The 25,537-nt window shown below is 38.3% G+C and overlaps 1 protein-coding gene across 4 annotated transcripts in view; it reads left to right on the forward strand.

Annotated features, from left to right (window-relative positions):
• Positions 1-25,537, forward strand: part of NEIL3 (nei like DNA glycosylase 3) — a 216,241-nt gene that overhangs the window by 151,250 nt on the left and 39,454 nt on the right. The window contains exon 2 of one of the 4 annotated variants that reach the window (XM_013984011.2): positions 32-162. The exons of 2 other annotated variants lie outside the window; for them this stretch is intronic. Coding sequence is in view for 1 of the 2 variants with exons in the window: in XM_001926150.5 (XP_001926185.2) it covers positions 14,643-14,798 (156 nt within the window). In the remaining variant the exon portion in view is untranslated. Of the gene's footprint in view, positions 1-31; positions 163-14,516; positions 14,799-25,537 lie in introns of those variants that run through there. One more of the 4 variants, XM_001926150.5, reaches the window with a different exon arrangement.

Here is a 25,537-nt window from a genome sequence, read left to right on the forward strand (position 1 = left end):
ACTCAAAACTTTTTCTCTGACATTCTTTCAGGCACAGACCCACTCCTATAATGTAGGTCCCTGCCTCTGTCAGCATGTGTTTGAGCCCTTCGTGTCACTTTCATGGACTTGAGAACCAGGGAACAGCCGCAAACATGATGATACCTATGTTGCTTGTTGTCTGTGAGTAATAAAGTCATTTGTCTCTGGCCCAAGTCCCACGTCTTCTGCCAGAATCTGTGAAACAGGAATAGGCTAATTTACTAATCTATGAAATAGGAATAGGCTAATTTACTAAACTGTAAGTCACAAAATATCAACTGCCAGGCCAGATATAAGGTTTATAGAAAAAGTTGGGACTTGGTAACTCCTCTATTTTATGTAAAACTATCTATAGGATTTGCATTATTTCCTTTTCAAAAAATTAATAGAATTCATCAGTAAAGCCACTTGGGACTCAAGTTTTAATTGTGGGGAGATTCTGATGGTAAATGCAATTCCATTATTATTGGGCTTCTCAGATTTTCTATTTTGTCAGTTTGGGTAACTTGTGTTTCAAGGAATTTGTCCACTTCATCTAAATTGTCATATATGTTGGCATAAAGTTGTTCATAGTATTCACATATTATTCCTTTAATATCTATAATATATGGAAAAAAAACAATTCTCATTTATTCCTAAAAGTAAAAGTTTTGGTTTTTCATTTTAACATTTTTGTCTTTATTGAGAGAAATATTTTATTTTTTAATTTTTTTTTTTGTCTTTTTGCCATTTTCTTGTGCTGCTCCCACAACATATGGAGGTTCCCAGGCTAGGGGTCGAATCGGAGCTGTAGACCCCGGCCTACGCCAGAGCCACAGCAATGTGGGATCCAAGCCGTGTCTGCAACCTACACCACAGCTCATGGCAACGCCGGATCCTTAATCCACTGAGCAAGGCTAAGGATCAAACCCGCAACCTCATGGTTCCTAGTCGGATTCACTAACCACTGAGCCACAATGGGAAATCCCAATCTTTTTTACTTTCCCAATTTGAGAATTTTCCTTTAAGTATTACTTTACAACATCCCACAAGTTTTCATAAGCCATATTTTCATTATAATTTTACTCAAATGAAGTTTTCTTTTTCTCTGTGGTTTTTATCCCTTGACCTCTTTGATATTTAGAAGAGAGTTCTTTAATTTCTAAATGTCTAGGCTTATCTAGATATGTTATTGATTTCTAATTTAAGTCTGTTATTATCAGTTAACATGCTTTAAAAGTCAAGCCTTTTAAGTTTATTGAGTATGGGTCTTTCTCAGCATATAGTTTATCTTGGAGATGTTACTATATACACTTGATAAAAATCACTGTGGGATTTGTCTGCTTATCTTATGAGTTCTACCAGTGTTTGCTTTGGGTTTTTTTGGTATCCACGTGGTTTATTCTTAGGTTTCAACTCTCAGGGCCATCATATGAGGAATGGTGTCATACTTGCTTTTGAATTTGATTTCATATCTGGGTTGACAGTCGAACATACCTTTCCAGCCTCTCTGCATGTATGAGTAGTTTGTGGTGGTGGTGGTGGTGGTGGTGGTGGTGGTCGTCGTTGTTTAGGAGCCCTGTGGAGGAATGAACTCCTGAACAATAAGCCTTCACGGTGTCATTATTCCCTAAGAACATCAATTCTGTGCATCAAAGTTCTGTTGAATGAAATCTACTTCTAATCAAGCAAAATAAGGACAAAAGAGCATGGTGTACGAAATAGCTATTGGAAAGTCATGGCAATGCCAGAACAGAACAGACACTAGTAAATATGTGGCAGAACATGCTGTTCGCCTACCCAATATCCACTCTCTCCTTTGTTTTTACTAGAAGAACTCTCATTTTCAATTTTTATTGGCCAGGCAGCCAAAACATAAGCCAAAAAACAAAACAAACAAACCCTACCATCTCTCAGACTGTTACAGCAGAGGCTGACCCCAGGATGTGGTGTGGTCGGTGAGATTAGCTGAAACCTAACCAGGAATGCCTTGTAGTTTTGCTCTCCTGACACAGGTTTCTCATTCTTCCTGCTTGGCACACAGAAGGGAGGCTAGTTAGGGGCAGAGAAGACTCTTTTGCAGCCATGACGAAACCATAAGGATGAAGGAACGAAAAGACAAAATAAACGCAGATGCTGATGATATTACAAGGCCACTATACCCACTTTGCCCACTTATGTCTATACTTCATATGTGAGAAGAAGCCTTTAACTGATTAAGCCACCATACTTGTGTTCCTCTTACATGCAGCTGAACATAATCCCTAGCTAATTTCAAAAAAGAAAGTCTTAAGTAACTCATGACTATCAGAAGCCAAATTCAAACTTCTGCCTGAGAATTATTCTTTCACACTTTCTACTCTTCAAGAATAACCTACAAGAAGTAAACCTAGGAGTTCCCGCATTGGCTCAGTGGTTAACGAACCCAACTAGAAACCATGAGGATGTGGGTTCAATCCCTGGCCTCGCTCAGTGGGTTAAGGATCCGGCATTGCTGTGAGCTGTGGTGTAGGTCGCAGATGCAGTTCGAATCCCGCATTGCTGTGGCTATGGAGTAGGCCGGCGGCTACAGCTCTGATTGGACCCCTAGCTGGGGAACCTCCATATGCCTCGAGTGCAGCCCTGAAAAGAAAGACAAAAAGACCAAAAAAAAAAAAAAAAAAAAAAGAAGTAAACTTAAAAACTCTCTATGTTATCATGCAAAGAAATCAGTGCAGACTTGTACCCATTTTGCATCATTTGGGTAATCAGAAGTCCTTTCTGAAATGACACCCCTTTTTCTGAAATGAAACATTAAGCCCAGGCTACACCAAGGAAGACTGTTGACTGCCCTTCTGTAAGACAATTTGACTCCCTACAACAGTTTGAAAGACATGGCAAGGTGAAATTTGTACAAAATTATTTTCTTATCTGGAATCTCTGCAAATGTGTTTCTGTAATTGCCATGCCCTTTCCTATCGGACCTGATGTCATACTTAAACCTTTTCTTCTGGGAAGTTCTGAATCCTCAAAGGACAGTGCGAATCCCTTTCCCATTAGCAGTGATCCTCGGAAGCAAGTTCCAACGTGCATATGCTGGCAAATTAATCAAACCATTTATAATCAAGCTGTCACATGAATATTTACTGATGCAAACTTCCACATCTAAAAAAGACAGCAGTTCCAGTCCGAGTGCCCTCGTTGAGAGTTAGTACATGAACAGAATGCAGTATTTCTCAGCTCTGCTAATCTTAATTAGAATACTTTGTAAAGGTTAGTGTTTATCCCTGAAAGACTATAAAACCTGTATGTGTGCATGCACAAGTATACACACACTACACACACACACACACACACACACACACACACACACACACACCCTAGCATTTCCCAATTGCTTCACAAATGAAAATAGCAGAACGGTAAAAAACCTAGGAATCAATATTTAGCAAGTAATCAAAAAGTGAAGCATTTTAAATACCTAATAGCTTTGGGTCTGATAAACCTTTCAAATCCAAGAGATTAATAATGGAAAATAGAGCCTACTGTGAATTAATCACTTGTCAAGATCAGGTCCAGGCCAATAAAAATTAGATCAGAAATGCCACAGAATCCTTCCTGAGATTTAACAGATAAACTCTGAAACCTGTCTGCATACTACGAACAGGGTCAAAATATTGTTCTTGTTATTCAAGACATCTACAAATTACTTAGCACTGAGTTTTTCTATTGGCTTTATAGTTGATTAAAATTGTATATTCTAAAAGTTTGGCAAGAAGCGATCTTCTATTTATCTGCTAAAATTGACCCTTCTGTTCTGCTAGAAATATAACTATTTTACTATATTATGACCATTGTGTTCTCATTAAGACATCAAATACAATAAATTGGACTCAATTATCTCTTGAGATTTTCATTTGTTCCATTACATAGGTAGAAATGGATACACATAGAGCCAAAGTTATATCCTGGGTATATAAATGTGATTTCCAAGACTAGAGCATGCCTAGCTGTCTTAAACATCCTCACTATATTTATATCTGACCTTTAGTTAATGACCTAACCTGCTTTGTATGATCCGTCAAGCTCAGGATTGAGTATTTTTGCTTAAACTGTACACACCTTTGATTGCTTCATGTTAGCAAGGTCTGTCTGTTGCTGTCATTTCACAGCTATCAATTTCAATGTTACCTAATCACACCCTGGTACAATCCAGCCGAACTTGGAATGTCTACAAAATTGATAACATGGTATAATGTTACCAATTTCAGGTGTTTCTGCTCTGAACTCCTGGTCCATTCTCAAGCTCAAGACCTGTCCTGTGCTCTTTTTCTTCTTTGTGGTGGCCACAGGGCCTTGACTTAATCTCCTCTCTTCTGGTCTGCTGTCACCTCCCTCTCTGTCTCCATTTCTCTGAATGCATTGATGTTCCTAAAACAGCACCAGGCTGCTAAGGTCCTAAGAGTTTTCCGGTTGCTCATTTTGTGAAACTGGCAATCATTTAAAATACAACAATGAATCTGCAAAAAAAAGATTTCAAACCTCTTATAATCTTCATCTGAAATGCCTGAGTTGCTACCAGAAAGCTATTAAGATTTCTGTTCTCAAATTTTATTTCTTAGCTCCGCACTAAACCCCTCCTCCACATTCTGACCCAATCGAGGCGACAGTGGTTGCCCTTTGCTTCATGGGGCAGAGCCTCATTTTTGAAGAATATCTTTGATGTAACTTCTCACTGGAACAAATGTGCTCACCACCAGAAATCTAATGTTTATAGTAATTGCCTTCTGAGACTTGATTTCCTTTTGCCTCTCAGTTTGCCCAATAAAATTTAGTTTACGTTGACATAGTTACTTTCATTCTTTTCATTAGTTATCTGCCAAGAATTGTGGGGAAATTGTTTTTGAAAATGGTTGGCAACTAAATGATAATGCATACAAAACATGCTAATGTTTTTATCCTTTCCAAAATTGCCAAACACTACATATTTCAAAATTCTGCTCTGAAGCTTTAAAGCTTACTTATCTTATGATGAATTGCAGAAAATATTTAACTGACTAAATATGTTTTCTCTAGAAAATGCCATAGTACAGTTTTGGTATCCTTCCTTTTCTTCTTTGGTAACAAAATACCTTTTTTTTTTTTTTTTTTTTTAGGGCCGCACCCACAGCATATGGAGGTTCCCAGACTATAGGTCTAATTGGAGTTGTAGCCTCTGGCCTACACTACAGCAGTGCAGGATCTGAGCCTTGTCTGCAACCTACACCACAGCTCACAGCAACGCCAGATCCTTAACCCACTGAGCAAGGCCAGGGATTGAACCTGCAACTTCATGGTTTGTAGTGGTTTGTTGACTGCTGAGCCATGAGGGGAACTCCTGGTAACTAAATACCTTTGAGTTAGTTGAAATAAGGCCCTTTAGGGTTTAAAGAACCTTAAAGTTTAAGCGAAATTTTAAAAGGCAGATAATTTTATCTCATGCAAACTTTTCCAGAAAAAACTAAGACTGCACAAGTCATTTTATGAGCTTAATATCTTCATATTAAAACTAGATAAGAACAATACAAAAGAAAAAGGAAAATAGTCCACCTCTGAACACAGATGATACTAAATAAAATTTTAGTCAAATAAATTCATGATCTATTAAAACAATACAATGTGAACTTGTAGGAATTACCTCGGGAGTGGTACAATGGCTTACTGATCAAAACTGTTATCAAATTGTAATTCATCACAACAGTGGACTAAAAAAGAAATCATCTCAGTAGATACAGAAAAAGCATTTAGTAAATTTTATACTTATTTAATGATAAAACAACAGAAACTAAGAAAACTGGGAGCAAATATGAGTTTTTAACTTGATAAAAGTATTAATTTAAAAGGCTCAGATAGATAGTGTTTATTGAAGAAATTTTTAATTCAACAAAGCAAGGATATCTTTTATCACCACTACTATTCAATGTAGTACTGGAGGCCCAGCCAACACAATAAGACAAGGAAAATAGTTAGCAATAATAAGAATTGGAAAGGAAGAGATAAAACTGTCATTATTTGTAAATGATAAGACTACTAAAAAACCCAAGAGAATGAGCTAGTTAGTTTATATAATAAAAGAGTTAAGTGAAATTGCCAGATACAAGATAAACATTAAAGATTAATAGCATTTTTCTACACCACTAGTCTCAAAATATTAGTTCCTCTAAAAGTTGATAAGTAAAACTTTAAAGAAACATATAATCCTTATCTTTAAAAAGTATGCCAACTCATTGTATGAGCCTAGTATGAACCCAATATTTATTTATAAAGTGCAATAATGTAGTTTGCGAACCACGTCGCATAGAGACTAAGGGTAAGATTGTCTTGGATCCAAATCTTGGTTCTGTAACTTACACCTGTGTGAACTTAGGCAAGTTATATAACCACTCTCTGCCTCATTTTTCTTGCCTATAAAGTGATAAAAAATGATCACTTTGGATATTGTGAGGATGGAATGAATTAATACTTGGAAAGCATTTGAATAGTAACTAGCACAAAGTTGGTGTCTAATAAAAATTAGCTATTGTTATTATTGTAGAATTAATGTATTCATACTTAGGTTCTATTTACCTAAAAACTAAAATGTTAAAATGAAATAAAAAATAAGCATTTATATAGAAGTGCTAATACTTTCTTCTCTTCCTTAATTGGGTGAACACTGTTTACATCAGAGTCCAACACCTTACACAGTAAAAACCAACTAAAAATATGAGAGGATAATAGGCCACTCAAAAACATCAGTCTGAACTATGAAAGACCTAGGAATTAGATCAATGAAGAAAGCACAATATCTTCACAGAGGAACTTATAAGATATCTAAAGTTAATCAAATGAGACTTTCATAAAAGAAGTCATGTTAACATTGTAAAGCTTTTAATGGTTTCCCAGGTTTATCTATAAACTCAAGGTAATCAATATCTCAGCAGAATTTGCAGAAGAACATGAAACCTATTTTAAATATAATTTGAAATTTCACAATACAAAGCTAATGTAATTTTAAGAAGTAAGACTAAAAGTGGGAACTCATATTTAGACACAGTATAATATTTCAGTACCAAAAATAGTATAGAATTGATATGGGAACAGATCAATGAAACCGAATCGAGAGATCAAACAGATACCTGTATATAACAATGATGGCATCATAGATAAAAGGCCTAAATGTAAACATAAATGTTTTAGACAGATTTCCCGAGGATATACGGCATAACAAACCATACCAAAGTCTCAGTGGCTTCCAACAGTGGACCCCTTATTTCACACTCACAAGTTTATAATCAGATAAGAGAACTTGCATTCAATGGATCAAAAGTTGCCCATGGCCAGTCCTGACAGTGGTGTGGTGAAGTCTGTTCTTTTATAGGAATACATGGCAAGAATGGGTTAATAATAGTGCTGTGGGTCATTGGGAGTAATAATCAATCCATGATAATAAAACTATAAGCAAAGTTAATAGAAAACAATGTAGAGAGACATTATATGACACTACAACACCTTGCATTGTTCAGGGGAGGTACAGTTCATAATGTGAAATACTAAGAAATTCAAATCAAAAGTAAAACTGTCAAGACAGAAAAAGTCAGAAGATGTAAAATGGATTAGGAAAGGAAGTTAGCATTATTCAGGGTTATTTTCTGAAATTTAGGAAGAACTCACACATACAAAACATGCACACACACAAAGCCCTATAAATTTGAAGGGAACAGAATTTTTTCTCTGCCTGGATCACTGTTGTATCTTCAGTGCTCAGGTGCCTGGCAGAATTGATACCTTCTCACTGTTTATTCTGCCTTAAGATTCGCTTCCTGTCTGTCTGTCCTCCAAAGCATATATTAATCTCCTATTGCTGCTGTAACAGTGTCACATGGATAGTGGCTTAACACAACACAAATGTATTCTCTCATCGCTCTGAGAGGTCAGAAGTCCCAAAGCAGCCTCACTGGCCTGAAGTCAAGGTGTCAGCATGACTGGCTCCATCTGGAGGCTGTAGGGGACCTTCAAGTTTCTGGAGGTTGCCTGTTTCCTTGGCTCCCTGCTCCCTCTTCTGATTCCAAGGCATCACCCCCATCTCCCTCAGTGACTGGATCCGTCCTCACATTACCTTTTCTGTCTTTGACCCTGTGCCTCTCTCTAATCAGGACCCTTGTGATTATGTTGGGTCACTCTGATAAGCCAGGATCATCTCATTTCACAACCCTTAATTTAATCACATCTGTCCTTTTAAGGACACACATTCACAAATTCCTTGAATTAGATCATGAACATGTTGGGGGTGGGGTGGGACACAGGCATTAGTCAGCCTTGCATGCCAGGGTTTCTCCACCTTGGGATAATTAATTATTTGTTCCAGTGGCTTGTCCTGCGCTTTATAAGATATTTAGTGGTATTCCTGTCCTTGACACGTTCGATGCCAGTAGGACCCCTTTCCCCTAGTTGTGACCAAGCATCACCATTGAGACCTACTGCTTCACACCACCCTGAGGATCGTTTAAAAGAGCAAATCTGAGTATGTCAACCTCCTGCAATTCTCCATTTGTTCTCCCCTTACTTTCGACATTTTACCCATTCTTCTTAGCATCCCTAAGATTTCCCATAATCTGACTTTGCCAACTTCTCTTGGCCCTGTCTGCCCTCATTCCTATCCACTTGTCCTCCTGACATTCTTGGAGTTCCCCGAAGTATGAGGTTCTCTCACACCTCCTGGCTTTGTAAATATGTGTTCCCCCATCTCCCTAAAAATCCCCTCTTCCTCTTCCTCATGCCACAAACATCTACTTATGTCTCCTGGAAGCTGAGCTGAGCTGCCTGGGATGGAGGTCTCCTGGTGTGTGCCCAGAGCACTCTGAGGTTCCCTCTGTCAGTGCACAGCCTTTTATTTCCTCTTGCCATGGCGTTAGTCCCTGTTCAGATCCCTGACTTTTCTCTGTACCTATGGGTCTAGCACTATCCCTGCAGCTAATTAGTTGCCCAAGAATTGGTTTTTGAATAAATGAGTAAGTGGTGGGTTTCATGCCTCAATCTGAATATGCTCTCCAGTGTCTGAGATGGATGAAGAATGTTGCTTCAAAATGTTTACAAAAAATAACCTGCTTTTCTATTTCAAGATAGACAAAGAGTTAATGCTCTTACTCTCTGTCAAGGAGAGAACCCTTCACAAAGAGATTATTTGGGCTCTTTTGTGAGTGTTTAATAACTATTTAGTTATTTTCCCAAATTATGTTCATGCTCAGAAACTACCTTTGCTTACTAAATACGCTTAAATTGAAAAATAAATTAGGGAGTTCCTATTGTGGCTCAGTGGCTTAAGAACCCAACTAGGATCTGTGAGAACACAGGTTCGATCCCTGGCCTCGCTCAGTGGGTTAAGGGTCCAGCGTTGCCATGAGCTGTAGTGTAGTGGCAGATGTGGCTCGGATCTGGCATTGCTGTGGCTGTGGTGTAGGCTGGCAGCTGTAGCTCCAATTCAACTCCTAGCCTGGGAATTTCCATATGCTGCAAGTGTAACCCTTAAAAAAAAAGCCAAAAACAAAAATTTACAAAATAATTTAGAATTTAAAAATTCCAATTTTATTATCATTACTATTTATTAGTTTATTATTTATTAATTAATATTTACTATTTTTATTAAAAACAAAAAATAAATCCTTTCCGTGGAGAATTTGGCAGAATCAAAGCACCCATTCCTAGATGTCACAGCACTGTAAAAACAGTAGGTATGTCAGAGTATACCTCAGGAATTACCTAAGAGCCCAGGAGTGACTCCGTAATTTACATTTTGACTTTGCAAGCAGAAAACTGTCACCTGGCACTTTCAGCCTTCACAATGGAACAAAACCCACTGCTATGCAAAGTTCCAGCTTTTGATATATGCTTCAAATAACGAAAGTGTCAAAAATGGTTTCTCTTGCTGTGCATTTTATCATTCTTCTGGTAGTCTAACTTTAAAAGTTTCTCTTAATGGGTAGCAACTGGAGACTCTTTAGTAAATACCACCGAAAACACCTGCATGTAATGTTCACTAATGACTCCTCTATTTAGTGCTCAAATTAAGAGGATGTTCAGGGAGGATGGATGTTATCGCTCTACTTGTTAAATATATTCAGGTAATTTATGTAAAACATGGAAATTAAAGAAATTTCCCCCATGCTACATTTTTATCATTCCAGCTAAAACTCTGCCCACAGACTTTGTAAAGGGAGGGTAAAAACAGTTTCATTATCCAAAATATGTCAAAACTTAATATGGTAAAGGGAGGCTTTGAGATTTTAATTTCCGTAGAAGGCAGACTAAAAGGTCCTTTTCCTCTAACCCACCATTTCATAAGTTGTTGCTAAAAATATCTGGGTTGAGGGCTAGTGTAATATAATTGATGTTGCTGAAAGTATTTGGCTAAGATCATAGTTTTTCTGGTTGAATCCCAACTCTGTGACCTTGATTATGTTCCCAACCTCTCTGTGCCCCAGTTCCTCATTTGTGAAATGAAGATAAGAATAGTGGGAACTTCAGAGGATTATCATGATTGAAAGAGTCTGTATTTGCAAAACACTGTGAAATTGCCTGGCACATAGAAGCACAAAATAAGTATCTGGGATTACTATTAGTGAAAACAAAAATTTTGAACTAAGGGCTCTTCAAAGTGTTAGGAACTCTGCATTGTGTAAAAAACTCTACCCACCTGCCAGCCACAGCTGTTCTCCATCTGTTTCTTATTGAAGAACAGCCAGGTAAGGGATCCCAAATGCAGAGCAGATTCCTCTCCAGAGCTGGAATGGAGTCCTGGTTTTTGGTTTTCGTAGCTATGTTCTGCGAACATGGGAGCTTGAGGTCGCCCCACCTGCTCAGCGGTTTCATTGGCTGCCTGTTATCCCAGGAAGATGAATTCTCCTTTTCTTTAGCCAGGGTTCTCCACAATACGGTCCCTATAAATCTCTCCAGTGTTTTCTACCACTTCCTGATCTCTGCTGTGACCACTGTGTTGCATATACATGACATACTGTATTCTTCCTGCTTAGAACTCCTTTCATTGACCTTTCTACTTGCCTAGGCTACTTCCTCAAGGCTCAGCTCAGTTCCCATCTCTTCTCTGGGCGTGTCCTAGACTATACTGCTTCTGAGTGATGTGTTCCTTCTGTCATTTCCTATAGTTTCTGTCTGCTTTTTGTGTGCATAAGATCTCTTCATTTTATTACATTTTTTTCTGCCAGTAACCCTGACTACTTTGTCCTTTTTTGTGGGCTGAAGCTCCTCTATGTTGCTTTTTGCAGCAGAGCCCCACTCTGAGCCTCACACAGAGCCAGCATTAGGTATATTTTTATTAATGATAATCTTTGGAAGTGAAATTCATGTTTACTTTCAGCTTTCATCTGTATCCTTTTGGCAATTTCTCACCCCTTTCAACACTTTTTTGCACTAGTGCTGTGTACTTACATGCTGTATATTGGCTACTTGAGGTCCTGAAGAAAGCTATCTTTTCCAATGTTTTAGACATTTTAATTTCATCCACACTTATCTATGTTGTTAGTGAAAAGAATACTGGTGTAGGAGTCAGAAAATTTGGGTTTCCTTTTCGTCTCTTTGTGGGCTCCTACATGTAATCATGGAAAAAATAACTGCTCTGAAACTCAATTTTTTCATCTATAAAATACTAATGATATTATCTACCTATCACACAGGGTTATTGAGAAGATACATACTTATAAGTTAATGTACACAAATGAGTGCACATAGAATTGGTCTGACTTCCTCAGGTATACATCAAGGTTACTGATATGCTGATCTAAGAAAAGTAAGTATGCCACAGGACAACTTAATGTATTACCTATTTTTGTTATCATTTAGTTTAGAGGAGCTCCCATTGTGTCTCAATGGGTTAAGAACCTGACAAAATGTCTGAGGATGCAGGTTTGATCCCTGGCATTGCTGTGGCTGTGGTGTAGGCCTGCAGCTGCAGCTGCAGCTATGATTTGACCACCAGCCTGGGAACTTCCATATGCTACAGGTGTGACCCTTAAAAGAAAAAAAAAAAACTAGTTGAGAAGGAACTTCTGAAAATATAAAATATCAATTCATTAAGATGACACTAAAGATATTAGGAAAGATATTTGGGGATAGAAAGGTCAATTTTTTTCCATCTTACATTAATAATCATAATTAAATTTAACAAATACTAACTGAATGTGTGCTATGTTCAAGAGCACCCTGGATGCTATGGGAAGTATAAGGATGACAGGACATGCAGTCTTCTGTCTTCAAGGAATGAGAGTTGAGTCCAGGAGGAGACCACTCTGTCCCCAGTTCAATCTAACACAAGGTAGTTTGGTAAAATCTATGGAAGAACCAGCTTCAGAAGATAAGAGATTAACTCTGTCTGTACCTGGAAGATTTCTTAGAGAATATGCATTCAACTAGGACTCAAATATCAGACTTTCAAAAAACTGGGATAAAGATTTTTTTAAAAGAAAGGCGAGAATAACAGCATGAGCTAAGAAGCAAAAAGGACAGAGCATATTCTGGGAATAGCAAATAAAATTTATCTTTATTCATTGAATTTGTAGTATTTTATAGTTTTGAAAGTGCTTTCATATTATTGGAGAATTAAAGCTATTATAGGGAGGTTTAAAGGAAAGGTGTATTTTATTTTACCTAAGAAGAAAGTGTGTTTTAGAGACAATGAATGACTTTTATAAAGTAATCAAGTAATTAATGTTTAAGACAAAATCGAGACTATACCAGGGTAGGTTTGCTTGCAATGGTGAGACTGTAAATGCTGCAGATGCACAATGTATGTGATTTTGCTCTTAATTGGCTGTAAGGAAGGATAATAAGGAGAAGCATCAGAAGACTTAGAGGCTAGTCACAGATAACAAAATCTGGCTTGGACTTGCAGGGCACCTCAGTGACATTGTTGAACCTCAGTATTCCTGCCCAGCACTTACTCAGCTCCCTGGAGATGGTAAACCTAGCTCTTGAGGAAGATTTTATTTGCTGTGAATGTGCGCCAGTGACAATAGCAACAGAGAATATGTCCATGATGAATCAATCAGACGAATGAAGATTGTGATGGTTTTAAAATGTTTACAAGTTATTTGATACTCTTCTTTTCAAGGGATAAAGCCTAATTCCCCACCCCTATATGGCTATATGACATAATATAATGACATAATGACAGGATGGTAATGAATCTAAGTAGTCAAGGTGTGGCTGTGTCACTTCGGAGACTAGGCAGTAAAGTCCATTACAGCTTCCTCCTTCTCCGATCACATATTCTGGGGATGTCATCTGCCATGGCAGAAAAACAGCCAAGCAACAGCTATGCAGAGACTCATAAAATGAGAAACTAAGGCCTCCTGCCCAGAGCTTTGTAAGAAAGCCCTTTCAGAAGTGGATCTTCTAGCTACAATCAGACCTTTAGGTGACTGCAATCCTGTCCTGTCCTGACCGCAACTGCTTGAAAAGCACTGAGCCAGAACCACCCAGCCGCACTCCTGCCAAATTCCTGACCTGAAGAAACACTGAAATAACAAATGGGATGATTTGTTTGCAAGCGGAAAATAATAAAAAGGTAAAGCGAATAAGGTGTGTGAGGACTATCTTCCATCAAGGATTCTTCCTTGATTATGCAGTAACTTGAACTAGAAGAGTAAACATCGTTAAACAAGGAAGTATAAAGAATCCTGAACGTGATCCAGCTAACTTTCTACCACTAATCTTTCTCCCAACAAATTTTTAAATTCAAGTCTCTATAAATTCTCCTGGTTTAATGACAGCAATGATATGCTTATTAAATCACTTATAAATTGACAATATTTTAATGTGATATACTTTTAATTTTTTAAAGGGATATTTTTCATTATTTACAAAATTGTATGAAGTCTTAGCTTTATATGCTGACATGCATGCATCCTTGTGTAAATCTGAAAAGCTATGCATTGCCCTCAAATTTACATAAAGCCCTGTCTTTGACAAAGAAATTTCAAAAAGTATTCATCTCAAGCAACCCCTACAGAATGATTGGATGAATTTTGGTAGGGCTCTCTCAGTTCAGCTATCCAAAATGAAGGGGATTTTAAGATAGATAATAAAATGTATTTGGCATATAAAGCCACGTTTTCTAAGACATGCTAACTCTATAGGAGAAAAAAAGCTGCTTGTTTTAAAAAACCCTCCTCTGAGTCCCTCCCCTCCCATCCACTTCCAAATAGGGCCTGTAGAAACCAGAGGCTTGCCAGCCTGTCTACAGCAACCTCGGATTTCAGAGCTGAATAAAAGCCACAAAATGTGTGTATACTGAGTAGTTCAAGGACAAGGGCAAAACCTCAAAGCAAAGAAAACAAAGTTGGAGCTTCAGAGGCTCCAGGCGGCTCTGACTTTAGAATTAAACCCCGGGGCATGGCAGTCAGGACTCAGGAACCCAAAACTCATTTGCTATTATAACCTCACTTCCGTACCGAAGGGGTGTGCCACTGCGCTTGCGCCCCGGAGCCCGGCCCGCCGGGGCGGGGAGGGTGCTGGCGGGGCGGGGCCAGGCGCGCGGGAGTTTTGAACTTCCTCTCCGCGGAGTCCACCCGCCCGGGGGAGTTTTCTCAGCAGGGCCTTGCAAGTTTGTGGGGCAGAGTGCGGGCCCAGGGATGGTGGAAGGACCAGGTTGTACTCTAAATGGAGAGAAAATTCGGGCTCGAGTGCGCCCGGGCCAAGCGGTGACGGACGTGCGGGGCAGCGCGCTGCAAAACGCGGGGGGCCCCGGCTTGCCTCTCTCAGCCTCGGAGACTGTGGTCCCCTCACAGGTGAGCCTCTCCTGTATTTTTCTGGGGGCCAGCAGGGGAAAAAGAAATAACCCCATCAAGTTTTCTGGGGTCCAAGGCGTCTTGTCCTTGCTTTGATCCTGGGCCCCCGCGTTTCCCAAAGTTTACTTTGATTTCACCTGTGGGAGAAGGCCGAGCTCTTGAGCCTGCGCAGTTGAGAGCTGTTGGACCGCTGGGCTCAGATGGCCACGGAGATGCCAGGTGGAAAGTGATGGAAGGTGTTTTGTTTCATATTACCTGTTTAACTTCTTTACAACCCAGCAAAAGTCTATAGCTACATTTTGTGCAGTTAATATTATCAGATCTCTGCAATTTCTGACGTGTTTTTTTTCTTTTTTAATACTTTTTAAGACAATAAGTTTTTAGGATTTTATCCTAAGCTTTTAGAATAAAATTCTAACTTCTCACTTGCGTAATATTCTGCAGTTAAGGTGTAACTCTGCAATTAATTTATAATTCTAAAATTGCACATGGACGATTTAGCACTAATCTTCCCACTCAACTTAATATTGCCGTCTAATGAAGGGGTAGTGAAACCCGTTCTGGTTCCCTTAAGTAAATTTCTTTCTTTTTAAAAGAAATCTTAGCACAGCTTTTTGCCACTCAGGCATGCATTGCAGATGGTGTGATATTCATTTGGTAAGAATTTAGAACTTGTAGTAAAAATTTTCTGATTAAGCCATCATGCCTTAAAAGCCCTTTAGATGTACAGATGATTATATTTCCTGGATGCATGCAATATTGTGCTGCACTTCAATTTCTCCTGCAAGGCTTCATCATAGCCTTTGGTCCTGGAAGAAAGTTGCCTGCTATGAAATTAGCATATGCTTACAGCTTGAAAGAAATGAGGTTCTAAGTCTGAGAAAATACATTTTCAAACTTGGCAAAAGAGCAAATTTCGCATCTCCTTCCAATTGCCCTTGTATTTTATATATTTTGACTTTAAATGTCAGGTAGTACTCTGCACCTGTATAGTATTTCCAAATTCATTTCAAGGTACCACAGAGATGGATCTTGAGTGGTCTCTTAGGAATATTAATGTTTATAAAAATGACTCATTCAATGAAATTTTGACAACTCAAGGGACTTGGGGAACAAAGACTAACACTTCCACTTGTAGAGTCTATTCTTTAGTTGGGAAGATATATTCATTAAGAACATAAAGAATTATGAATTGATAAGTTTTCTAAGGAGGAGATACATGGTTTCGTAAGAATTTACAGGAAGTTCAGGGAGGGCTTTGCCAGGAAATGAACAATTAAGCTGAGGTACCAAAGGATGAGGAGATACAGCAGACCTGAGCTGAAGGCTGGCAGGCAGAACGCATCAGGCAGGAGGATAGAAAAGAAGAGGGCTTCAGAAGTGTGAGAGATTGAAAGAAACCTGGTGTGGCTGGAAGAGGGAGGATGAGATGGAAGGTGGTTTGAAATAAGAAAAGGGATTAGTGGGTCATAGTCAGACCTTGGGGGTCTTTGTAGACTGACTGGGTAGGGACTTCCTATTCATTTTGGGAGTAATGGTGGTCTGTGAAATGTGATCCATTGACACTTTGAAAAGATCACTCTACTTTGCAAAGGAAAAACATAAGATGGAGGAAAGCCAGAGTAGATGCTGCTTCCATAGTTAGGCACAGACAGCAGGAATCCAGAGGGGTGTTCCTAGAGTCTGGAAGAGAGTAATGGTGGCAGAGATGAAGAGAAGGGAACGGAATCACTGTTTTGGAAGTAAAGGCAATAGGGCTTGGTAATGGATATGGCATGACTGTGTTATGGGTATCATAATTTACATCATTCAACAATACTGTGCTTCGTGTTAGGTTTTATGCTTGCTTCTGGAGATAACAAAGGTGAATAAGATAAACTTCCTTCTGTGAGAATGCCACTTAATGTTTTAAATAGACATCACCTCATTGGTATTTAGGCCAAAACAGCATGAACATTTCCTTTATAATCATTTGGGATTATCTCTAGGGGCAAGGTGTAAAGTGCCTTTGAAGTACTGTTCCATTTCATTTAGTCATGAGAAACATTAACCCTTTGATAAAGGATTAACCTGATTGTACAGATGAAGAATATGAGCAAGGCTTGGAGTAAGTTTGAATAAAATGTCCAAAATCACATGATTAGGAAGGGGTTTAGTCAAGGGTTGATCTCCCTTCTTTCAAACTCCAAAGCCTACACTCTTAACCATAGCTCCTCTCAGTTATAAAAGGTTTAGAAGGAAAATGGCTAATGTTTTATCGGCAGGAGTGCCACATTGCTCAGCATGTAGTGGTGATTATTTATTATCCAGAGAAGTGAGACCTTAAGTTTTTGCCTGTGCCTGGCGCCATTTTTAGTTTTGTTCGTTTTAGTTGATTCTGTTGCCTACTCTGATAATTCTGTGATGAATCCCATATTTCAAAGTCTTCTATTTCCATGTTCACAGTGCAGCCTGATGATAATAATACACCTGCTTCATCAGTGGTTGGGCAGTTATTAATTTCACTTGGAAACAATATTAAATGAGCTGTACCCCTTAAATAAAAAGCCCTTCCACTTAAAGCTAGTATATTTAATACCTTGACATAAAGAGGTATTAAAAATTGGGAAGGTCTTTATGATCGGGACCAGCAATCTGGTTCTCCGGGAACTGGATTTGTAAATCAGTGTGGAATGAATAAACCTTTTGTGGTTATTGGGAGTATTCTAATTATTTTGTCATGCCTTCACTTTCTGGGCCTTTGATCTAAAAACTAATAATAGTCTTTGTAAACATGAAGGATCTTTTTGCGTTTTAGAGTGTCACTGAATCCGTAGTAAATTTCATCAAAACGTGATAGCTTGTCACACATCTCTGGCACAATCATCACTGTAACAGGTGATCCTGTGTTTCCTAGGCCTTCATGACAGAGAGTTAAAGCTATTTAAAATTTCTGCTACAGGCTTGAAATCACTCCTTTTTACAAGGCAGCAGCTGAAAAATAATAACTGCATCAATCTTCTTTATACTGCAGTAAACATGAAAAAATAAAAAAATGCAAAGGAAAGTTAAAGAAATATTACTTGAGTACTTAAAATAAATGATTTAAACTTTAGATAATCCTTGTCCTAAAAAAACAACCAAAAACACCCTTACCTATGTAGCTACTACCGTAATGAACCAGTTACTCTGGCATATAACCTCCCCTTTGCTCCAGCTTAAATTTCATAGAGAACACATTTTAAGACATGTCTCCTTGTGGGAAATGATTCTCATTTTGAGGAGAAAAGCCTAGCCATAGAAGGTCCCAGCATCGGCTTGTCGTGTATGCACTGTATTATTTCTCTTAGTTCTGATCCACTGTCTTGTCAGCATAAGATTATGCAACTCTGTAAGCATGTTGCATAAAACGCTGCTGGAGTTTGTGGAACCTTATGGTAAGAAACAACATTGGAATATAAATGAATATGCCTGGGTTAATGAGCTGTGTAGAGTCAGTCCTCTGATTTTAATTGTTGGGTGGATACAATATTTTGGTGAAATTGGTGTGTCATCTGCCTATGTTTTTTATCTCCTTTCACAAAACAGGATATGAAACAAAGTTTCATTATAAGCATTGGTTTCTTTTGAAACAGGATCCTCTGGCTACTCCATCAGTCCTTGAGGTTTGACCCATGTGTTTAACATGCTGGCTACTTTCATTCATCTTGATCTGCCCCTGGCAGTGTTTTGAACAGAGTAGACATTTAGTAAACATTTGAATGGATGGAGATGAGCAACGTTTTAAATAGAGCAAAAATAGTTTTGATGAAGGATTTAAAAATAAATTCAGTTTAGAATCTTTATGAATGTGTATTCTCTTACGTATGTTAAATGGAAATTCCACTTACAAGAAAATAATGAAGCCACATAGTAAAAGTTTTCCTCCCTCCTTTCCCTTTTTCGTAGTGGGGGGGAAAATCCTAGCTCATTTTATTGTCATTATATAAAGGAATGAGCTAATCCACAGGGATTCATTCTCCAGCTAAATGAAGCTTTTTTGTTTAAATCCAAAGAGGTTTTAAAACTGTGTAGCAGGTGCATTTAGTACTTACCTTCTTAAATGGATATTGAAGATGTTTCACCTTGATGACCCAGGATCGTTATTTTTCAGTATTCAGCATTATATGGGATCACGGAACGAGAGATAACAGAACAGGTAACAATTCTGCAGATGAGGAAACTCAGGGAGATGATTTTCCATCGCCTTTGGAGCTTTTAACCCAACACTGAAGTTTTGGGTGTGATATGGAGAAAAGAACATCTGATCATCTTGATTTTGAATACTAGCTCCTTTGTAACTTCCTCAGCTGGAGGTGCCTGTATGCATATTTTTGCTTATTTGGTCAGGATTAGATCAGAGGACGTACAAAACTCTTAGTTTACTACCTAGCAAAGTAAACGTCCTGGTAATTGTTTGAATTGTTTGTTTCTTTTTCTCACAGATGAGGGCTTTCTCACTAGACCCATTTATCTGAGGCATGCCCTATTCCCTTGTGAAAGTTGTAATCTTTTGGTGCCTTCCAATTGTGTACAAAGCATTTAGCCTCTGAATAGGTATTTAAAACCTCTGCTCTTACAAAATTTTAGAGTATATTTTGATGTAAGGACCTAAAGACCTCTATTTGGGGGCTTAGAGACCATTTTAAAATTAGGTTCTTTGATGGCTTAAGTTGGTAGGTGAGTGACTTCTCTAATTACTGAAAGTATTGTTGAATTAGGAAGAGAAAGCATTAGGGTAAAAAAGGAGGAGAGACTATGAATGTAATAAATACGGTATCATTTTTTCTCTTTGGAGAAAATATGCAACTGCACCAGAGTTGAGACATTTATCTATAGAAAAGTCTTACTCTGTTCTGAAAAGTTCATCTTCCTTGTTCACTCATGGATAGGCAGGATAAATGGTAATCGGCACAATAAATCATGTACTGTCTCTGAAGATATATGTTGTTTTGACGATTTCATATTATTAAGCCACTTGAAAATGGGAAGGTGAACCCTTCTCAATCATACTTAATATTGTGGCAAAGGAGATTTTCGTCTCTATTTCAGGGGGAAAAAAGAGGATGAAATGTTCAAATAATACAGTAACAGGATTATAAGGGTCAACATGAGAAAGTCAAGTATATATTGGGCAATTGTGTATAGTTACAGCAAAGATAACAGGCTTATGGGAATTAATTTTTGAATTTGTCTGGGCAACTGAAGCTTATACAAAGAGGTGATAACCCACATTCTACAGTAGGACAGTGAATATCTTGTGTATCTTAGATTTATTGCAAAAGCCTTGCCCAGTTTCTACACAATAACTCTCAAAATAAGTGGAACAAACCATCACTGGTATACCAGAATTTTCCCCCTAAAATGAAGTTATATTAAAAAAAAAAAGTTTAAAATATATGCAGGTGCTTGAGATGGGTGAAACAAGTTATAAGTGAAATTTTTATTTTGCCCTGAGTATATACTATCCAGAGCTGATTATTTTAGAAATGATAGCATATGGAAAATCAGGTGATTTGGGTCAAGTGCTCATATGATGGACAACTGGATAAAAAAGATCTTTTTGTATCATCTCCCTCAAATAAGCTAATGGAATAGATACCTTTAAAGCATCTATTTAAATGCTGAGTAAACATCACAAATAAAAACCAGGGCACGCTGAGACTAATTGCTGAAAAATACATTAATCCCTTCCTCAACCTTCCCATAAACTTTCTTTTTACTTTATGGGAAAATCCTGTTAAATATAGTATTTTACTTCCTTCTAGCTTTGGAGAGTCATGAAAATTTGGACCCCTCATGTTTAAGTCTTACTCCATTGCACAAAATCAGAAGATAAGAGACTAGGGTGTTAAATTTCAAAGGAGATGAAACAGGTGGTGGAATAGAGTTTTCATCAAGAAACCTTAGGAAAGGTAAAGCAAAATGAGGTTGGTGGATGGGAAAGACAGTGAGCCTGTGTTTTAAAGCCATACTTAGTTTTTAAGACGGAAGGAAGGAGGGATCTGATTAATCCCACAAATGTTTTCTTTTTTTTTTTTTGTCTTTTGCCTTTTTATGGCCACACCCACAACATATGGAGGTTCCCAGGGGTCAAATCAGAGTTACAGCTGCAAGCCTACCCTACAGCCACAGCAATGTGAGATCCGAGCCACGTCTGTGACCTACACCACAACTCATGGCAATGCCGGATCCTTAACCCATTGAGTGAGGCCAGGGATCGAACCCAAGTTCTCTTGGATACTAGTCGTGTTAGTTAACCACTGAGCGATGACGGGAACTCCGATCCCACAATTGTTTTCTGAACTCTAGGTATTGGGTAAGGTCACAGGGCTATTAAACACAGGAGTTACTATCCCCAAGGAGCTTATAGACAAATAAGGGAGAAACGCAAGTCACAAACAATCATTCTGTTTGGTAAGTACTGTTATAGTGGTTGTAGTGCTGGGTCCCCAGACAGAAAACCTCAAGATGATTCCACTTCCCAGGCTGGGAAATTCTAGTACCAGAGAAAATGACAAACCACATATGTGAGCAAGGAGGAGGTTATACTAACGTTGCTTTTTAACTCCCCTGAAAATAAAACAATACGTTTAATCAAATATTAAAAAACTGATTCGGAAGCATGGTCAAGCCAAGGGCACATGGCACAGCCTCTGCTGACTGACCTCATTTGATAGTGTCAAGGCTCTAAGTTTTCACAGTACCTCTGTCTCCGGAGACCTGTGGTCATTCCTGCACTTGCCCACTGCTGACATCTGTGTTATAATAGTCACCTTCATCAGACCGTAAACATCTTCTTTCAGTATTTATAGAACCTTTAATATCATAACTTTCCACATTTCTTTTTTTGATGTCATAGTGAATGTTATTTTTAATTATGGAGAATACCATAATTAAACACCAGCAAAGTAGGTGAGACATCTTATCACACCGTCAAAGATTTGGTCTGTGGTTCTTTATGGCTCCGTCAGCCAGGACAATAGTTCACTTTTTATGGGCTGCTGTGTGAAGAGATTTAGTGGTCGCATGCATTGTAAGTATATTGGCCTTTGTGTTTTTTGATTCATCCTCCTATGTACAGTGGAACTTATTTCCAACTGTATGTACTCCTCTTTGTCTAGTTAATAAGTGGTCCATAACCATAAAGTTTTGGAGGGCCATCCACTGAGTCTTTCTTTTGCTAAATAACCAAATCTCTCATGCTTAAATGTTAGACTTTCTAAAATCTCTGATGGTTGACAATAATTTGGAGAGTATGACTGTTTGCAATAAACCTAAGATTTACAAGATATTTGCTTGTCCTACTCTAGAATCTGGGGCTATCACCTCTTTGTATAAGGGATTAATCCTGGATAGAAAAACATTTTTTTTAGCCTACCCCTCAGCCTTGGTTCTGGAGGGTATTTCATCTGTGCTCTCTACAAGCTCCACATGGAACCAAATTCCTCACAGTGCGGGTTCTATGCAGTCCTGAGGCAGGATCTAATAGATCCATTTAGTGCATAATTAGAAATTCCCTGGGGAAAATCTAGGATAAAAATCAGGATAAACTAGGTTTGAATTTCTTCCTAATAGACATTATTAGGAGCCCTGGGCATATAACTATTTAGGCAAGAAAAGGTAGAAGTTTTCATTAAGTATCCATAGTTTTTACCAGGTTTTTGTAGTTTAATTGATGTCTTCTGAAATATATGTCATAGTGGTTTAAGAATAAGTGGCACAAAATTTTTGGTATGAATTGTACTCAGATATTTTGTTTATATTCATTATAACAAAACTCAGTGATGTATTACTGCTGAATTACATTTGGGAGTTTTGATAATGGAGAAGTTTCAGATGGCCCAGTCCATCTGAACAGTGAGCAGTAGTCCTTGCAGAGTGGAAAACTTCACCAGAAAATCATCTGGGTTTTCAGAACACATAGAATCAAAAAATAAAAAAATAAAAAAATAAAATAAGTCAGGGAAAACTATGATCCTAGTGGGCACATGATTATATAGGCAAATACAAACAGGCCTACTTCCTTTCAATAAGATCTATACCCTCAACTAATGAGCATTTGGTTGGTGTACATAAAAAAGTTTACCTCATATGGTCCTATATGGTGAGACTTCATGAAATTTCTTCACTAATGTGACTACAGTGAAACCACTGACACCATTTGTATGAGGCCATTGGCCTCTGCCTATGAATGATGAGACTGGACATTTGTCAGAATCTGAGAAAGTTGAGTGCTAATTAATTATATGCTATATATAACCTTAGAGGATCTGTGTTCAGGGGGCCTCCCTTCTTCTCAGTTGATGACCTTGATTCCTGCTTTACTGAGAAACTGAATCAACCCATAGGAGAATTTTCACAGGCACATCTACCTACCTATCAACACCTGTACTCCCTCTAATCTGCCTTCCTTCCTGAGGCTGTACATAAACTGTCCATGTTCCTGTCAAGACCAGTAAACCACATATATCTTTGAACCCTCTCTTCTTGCCTAGTTAAGACAGTCTTCCACTGTAGAGTAGCGTTTTCCTCTCTGCTGAATCTTTCTATTAACATACAGACAAAACCCATCTTTTAAGATGGCTAACAGAGACACTCCCCTTAGCCATCACCCCATGTCTGTGTTGTCGTTTACAGATTTGTGTATTCACACTGCCTCTAATTCCTCTTTTCCTCTTGCCTCTTTTTTTTTTTTTTTTTTTTTTTTTTTTTTTTTTTTTTTTTAATTTTATTTTCCCACTGTACAGCAAGGGGGTCAGGTTATCCTTACATGTATACATTGCAATTACAGTTTTTCCCCCACCATTTCTTCTGTTGCAACATGAGTATCTAGACATAGTTCTCAATGCTATTCAGCGGGATCTCCTTATAAATCTATTCTACGTTGTGACTGATAAGCCCAAGCTCCCGATCCCTCCCACTCCCTCCCCCTCCCATCAGGCAACCACAAGTCTCTTCTCCAAGTCCATGATTGATTTTCTTTTCTGAGGAGATGTTCATTTGTGCTGGATATTAGATTCCAGTTATAAGTGATGTCATATGGTATTTGTCTTTGTCTTTCTGGCTCATTTCACTCAGTATGAGATTCTCTAGTTCCATCCATGTTGCTGCAAATGGCATGATGTCATCCTTTTTTATGGCTGAGTAGTATTCCATCGTGTATATATACCACATCTTCCGAATCCAATCCTCTGTCGATGGACATTTGGATTGTTTCCATGTCCTGGCTATTGTGAATAGTGCTGCAATGAACATGCGGGTGCACGTGTCTCTTTTAAGTAGAGCTTTGTCCGGATAGATGCCCAAGAGTGGGATTGCAGGGTCATATGGAAGTTCTATGTATAGATTTCTAAGGTATCTCCAAACTGTTCTCCATAGTGGCTGTACCAGTTTACATTCCCACCAGCAGTGCAGGAGGGTTCCCTTTTCTCCACAGCCCCTCCAGCACTTGTTATTTGTGGATTTATGAATGATGGCCATTCTGACTGGTGTGAGGTGGTATCTCATGGTAGTTTTGATTTGCATTTCTCTTATAATCAGCGATGTTGAGCATTTTTTCATGTGTTTGTTGGCCATCTGTATATCTTCTTTGGAGAAATGTCTATTCAGGTCTTTTGCCCATTTTTCCATTGATTGATTGGTTTTTTTGCTGTTGAGTTGTATAAGTTGCTTGTATATTCTAGAGATTAAGCCCTTGTCAGTTGCATCATTTGAAACTATTTTCTCCCATTCTGTAAGTTGTCTTTTTGTTTTCTTTTGGGTTTCCTTTGCTGTGCAAAAGCTTTTCAGTTTGATGAGGTCCCATGGGTTTATTTTTGCTCTAATTTCTATTGCTTTGGGAGACTGACCTGAGAAAATATTCATGATGTTGATGTCAGAGAGTGTTTTGCCTATGTTTTCTTCTAGGAGTTTGATGGTGTCCTGTCGTATATTTAAGTCTTTCAGCCATTTGGAGTTTATTTTTGTGCATGGTGTGAGGGTGTGTTCTAGTTTCATTGCTTTGCATGCAGCTGTCCAGGTTTCCCAGCAATGCTTGCTGAATAGAGTTTCCTTTTCCCATTTGATGTTCTTGCCTCCCTTGTCAAAGATTAATTGACCATAGGTGTCAGGGTTAATTTCCAGATTCTCTATTCTGTTCCATTGGTCTGTCTGTCTGTTTTGATACCAGTACCACACTGTTTTGATGACTGTGGCTTTGTAGTATTTCTTGAAGTCTGGGAGAGTTATGCCTCCTGCTTGGTTTTTGTTTCTCAGGATTGCTTTGGCGATTCTGGGTCTTTTGTTGTTCCATATAAATGTTTGGATTGTTTGTTCTAGTTCTGTGAAAAATGTCATGGGTAATTTGATAGGGATTGCATTGAATCTGTAGATTGCTTTGGGTAGGATGGCCATTTTCACAATATTGATTTTTCCAATCCAGGAACATGGAATATCTTTCCATTTTTTTACATCTTCTTTGATTTCTTTGATTAAGGTTTTATAGTTCTCGGCATATAGGTCCTTTACCTCTTTGGTTAGGTGTATTCCGAGGTATTTGATTTTGTGAGGTACAATTTTAAAAGGTATCGTATTTTTGTATTCCTTTTCTAATGCTTCATTGCTGGTATACAGAAATGCAACTGACTTCTGAATGTTAATCTTATATCCTGCCACTTTGCTGAATTTATTAATCAGTTCAAGGAGTTTTGGGGTTGAGTCCTTAGGGTTTTCTAGGTATA

The sequence above is a fragment of the Sus scrofa genome, chromosome 15, assembly GCF_000003025.6.
Source record: "Sus scrofa isolate TJ Tabasco breed Duroc chromosome 15, Sscrofa11.1, whole genome shotgun sequence".
In the NCBI taxonomy this organism is placed as follows: Eukaryota; Metazoa; Chordata; class Mammalia; order Artiodactyla; family Suidae; genus Sus; species Sus scrofa.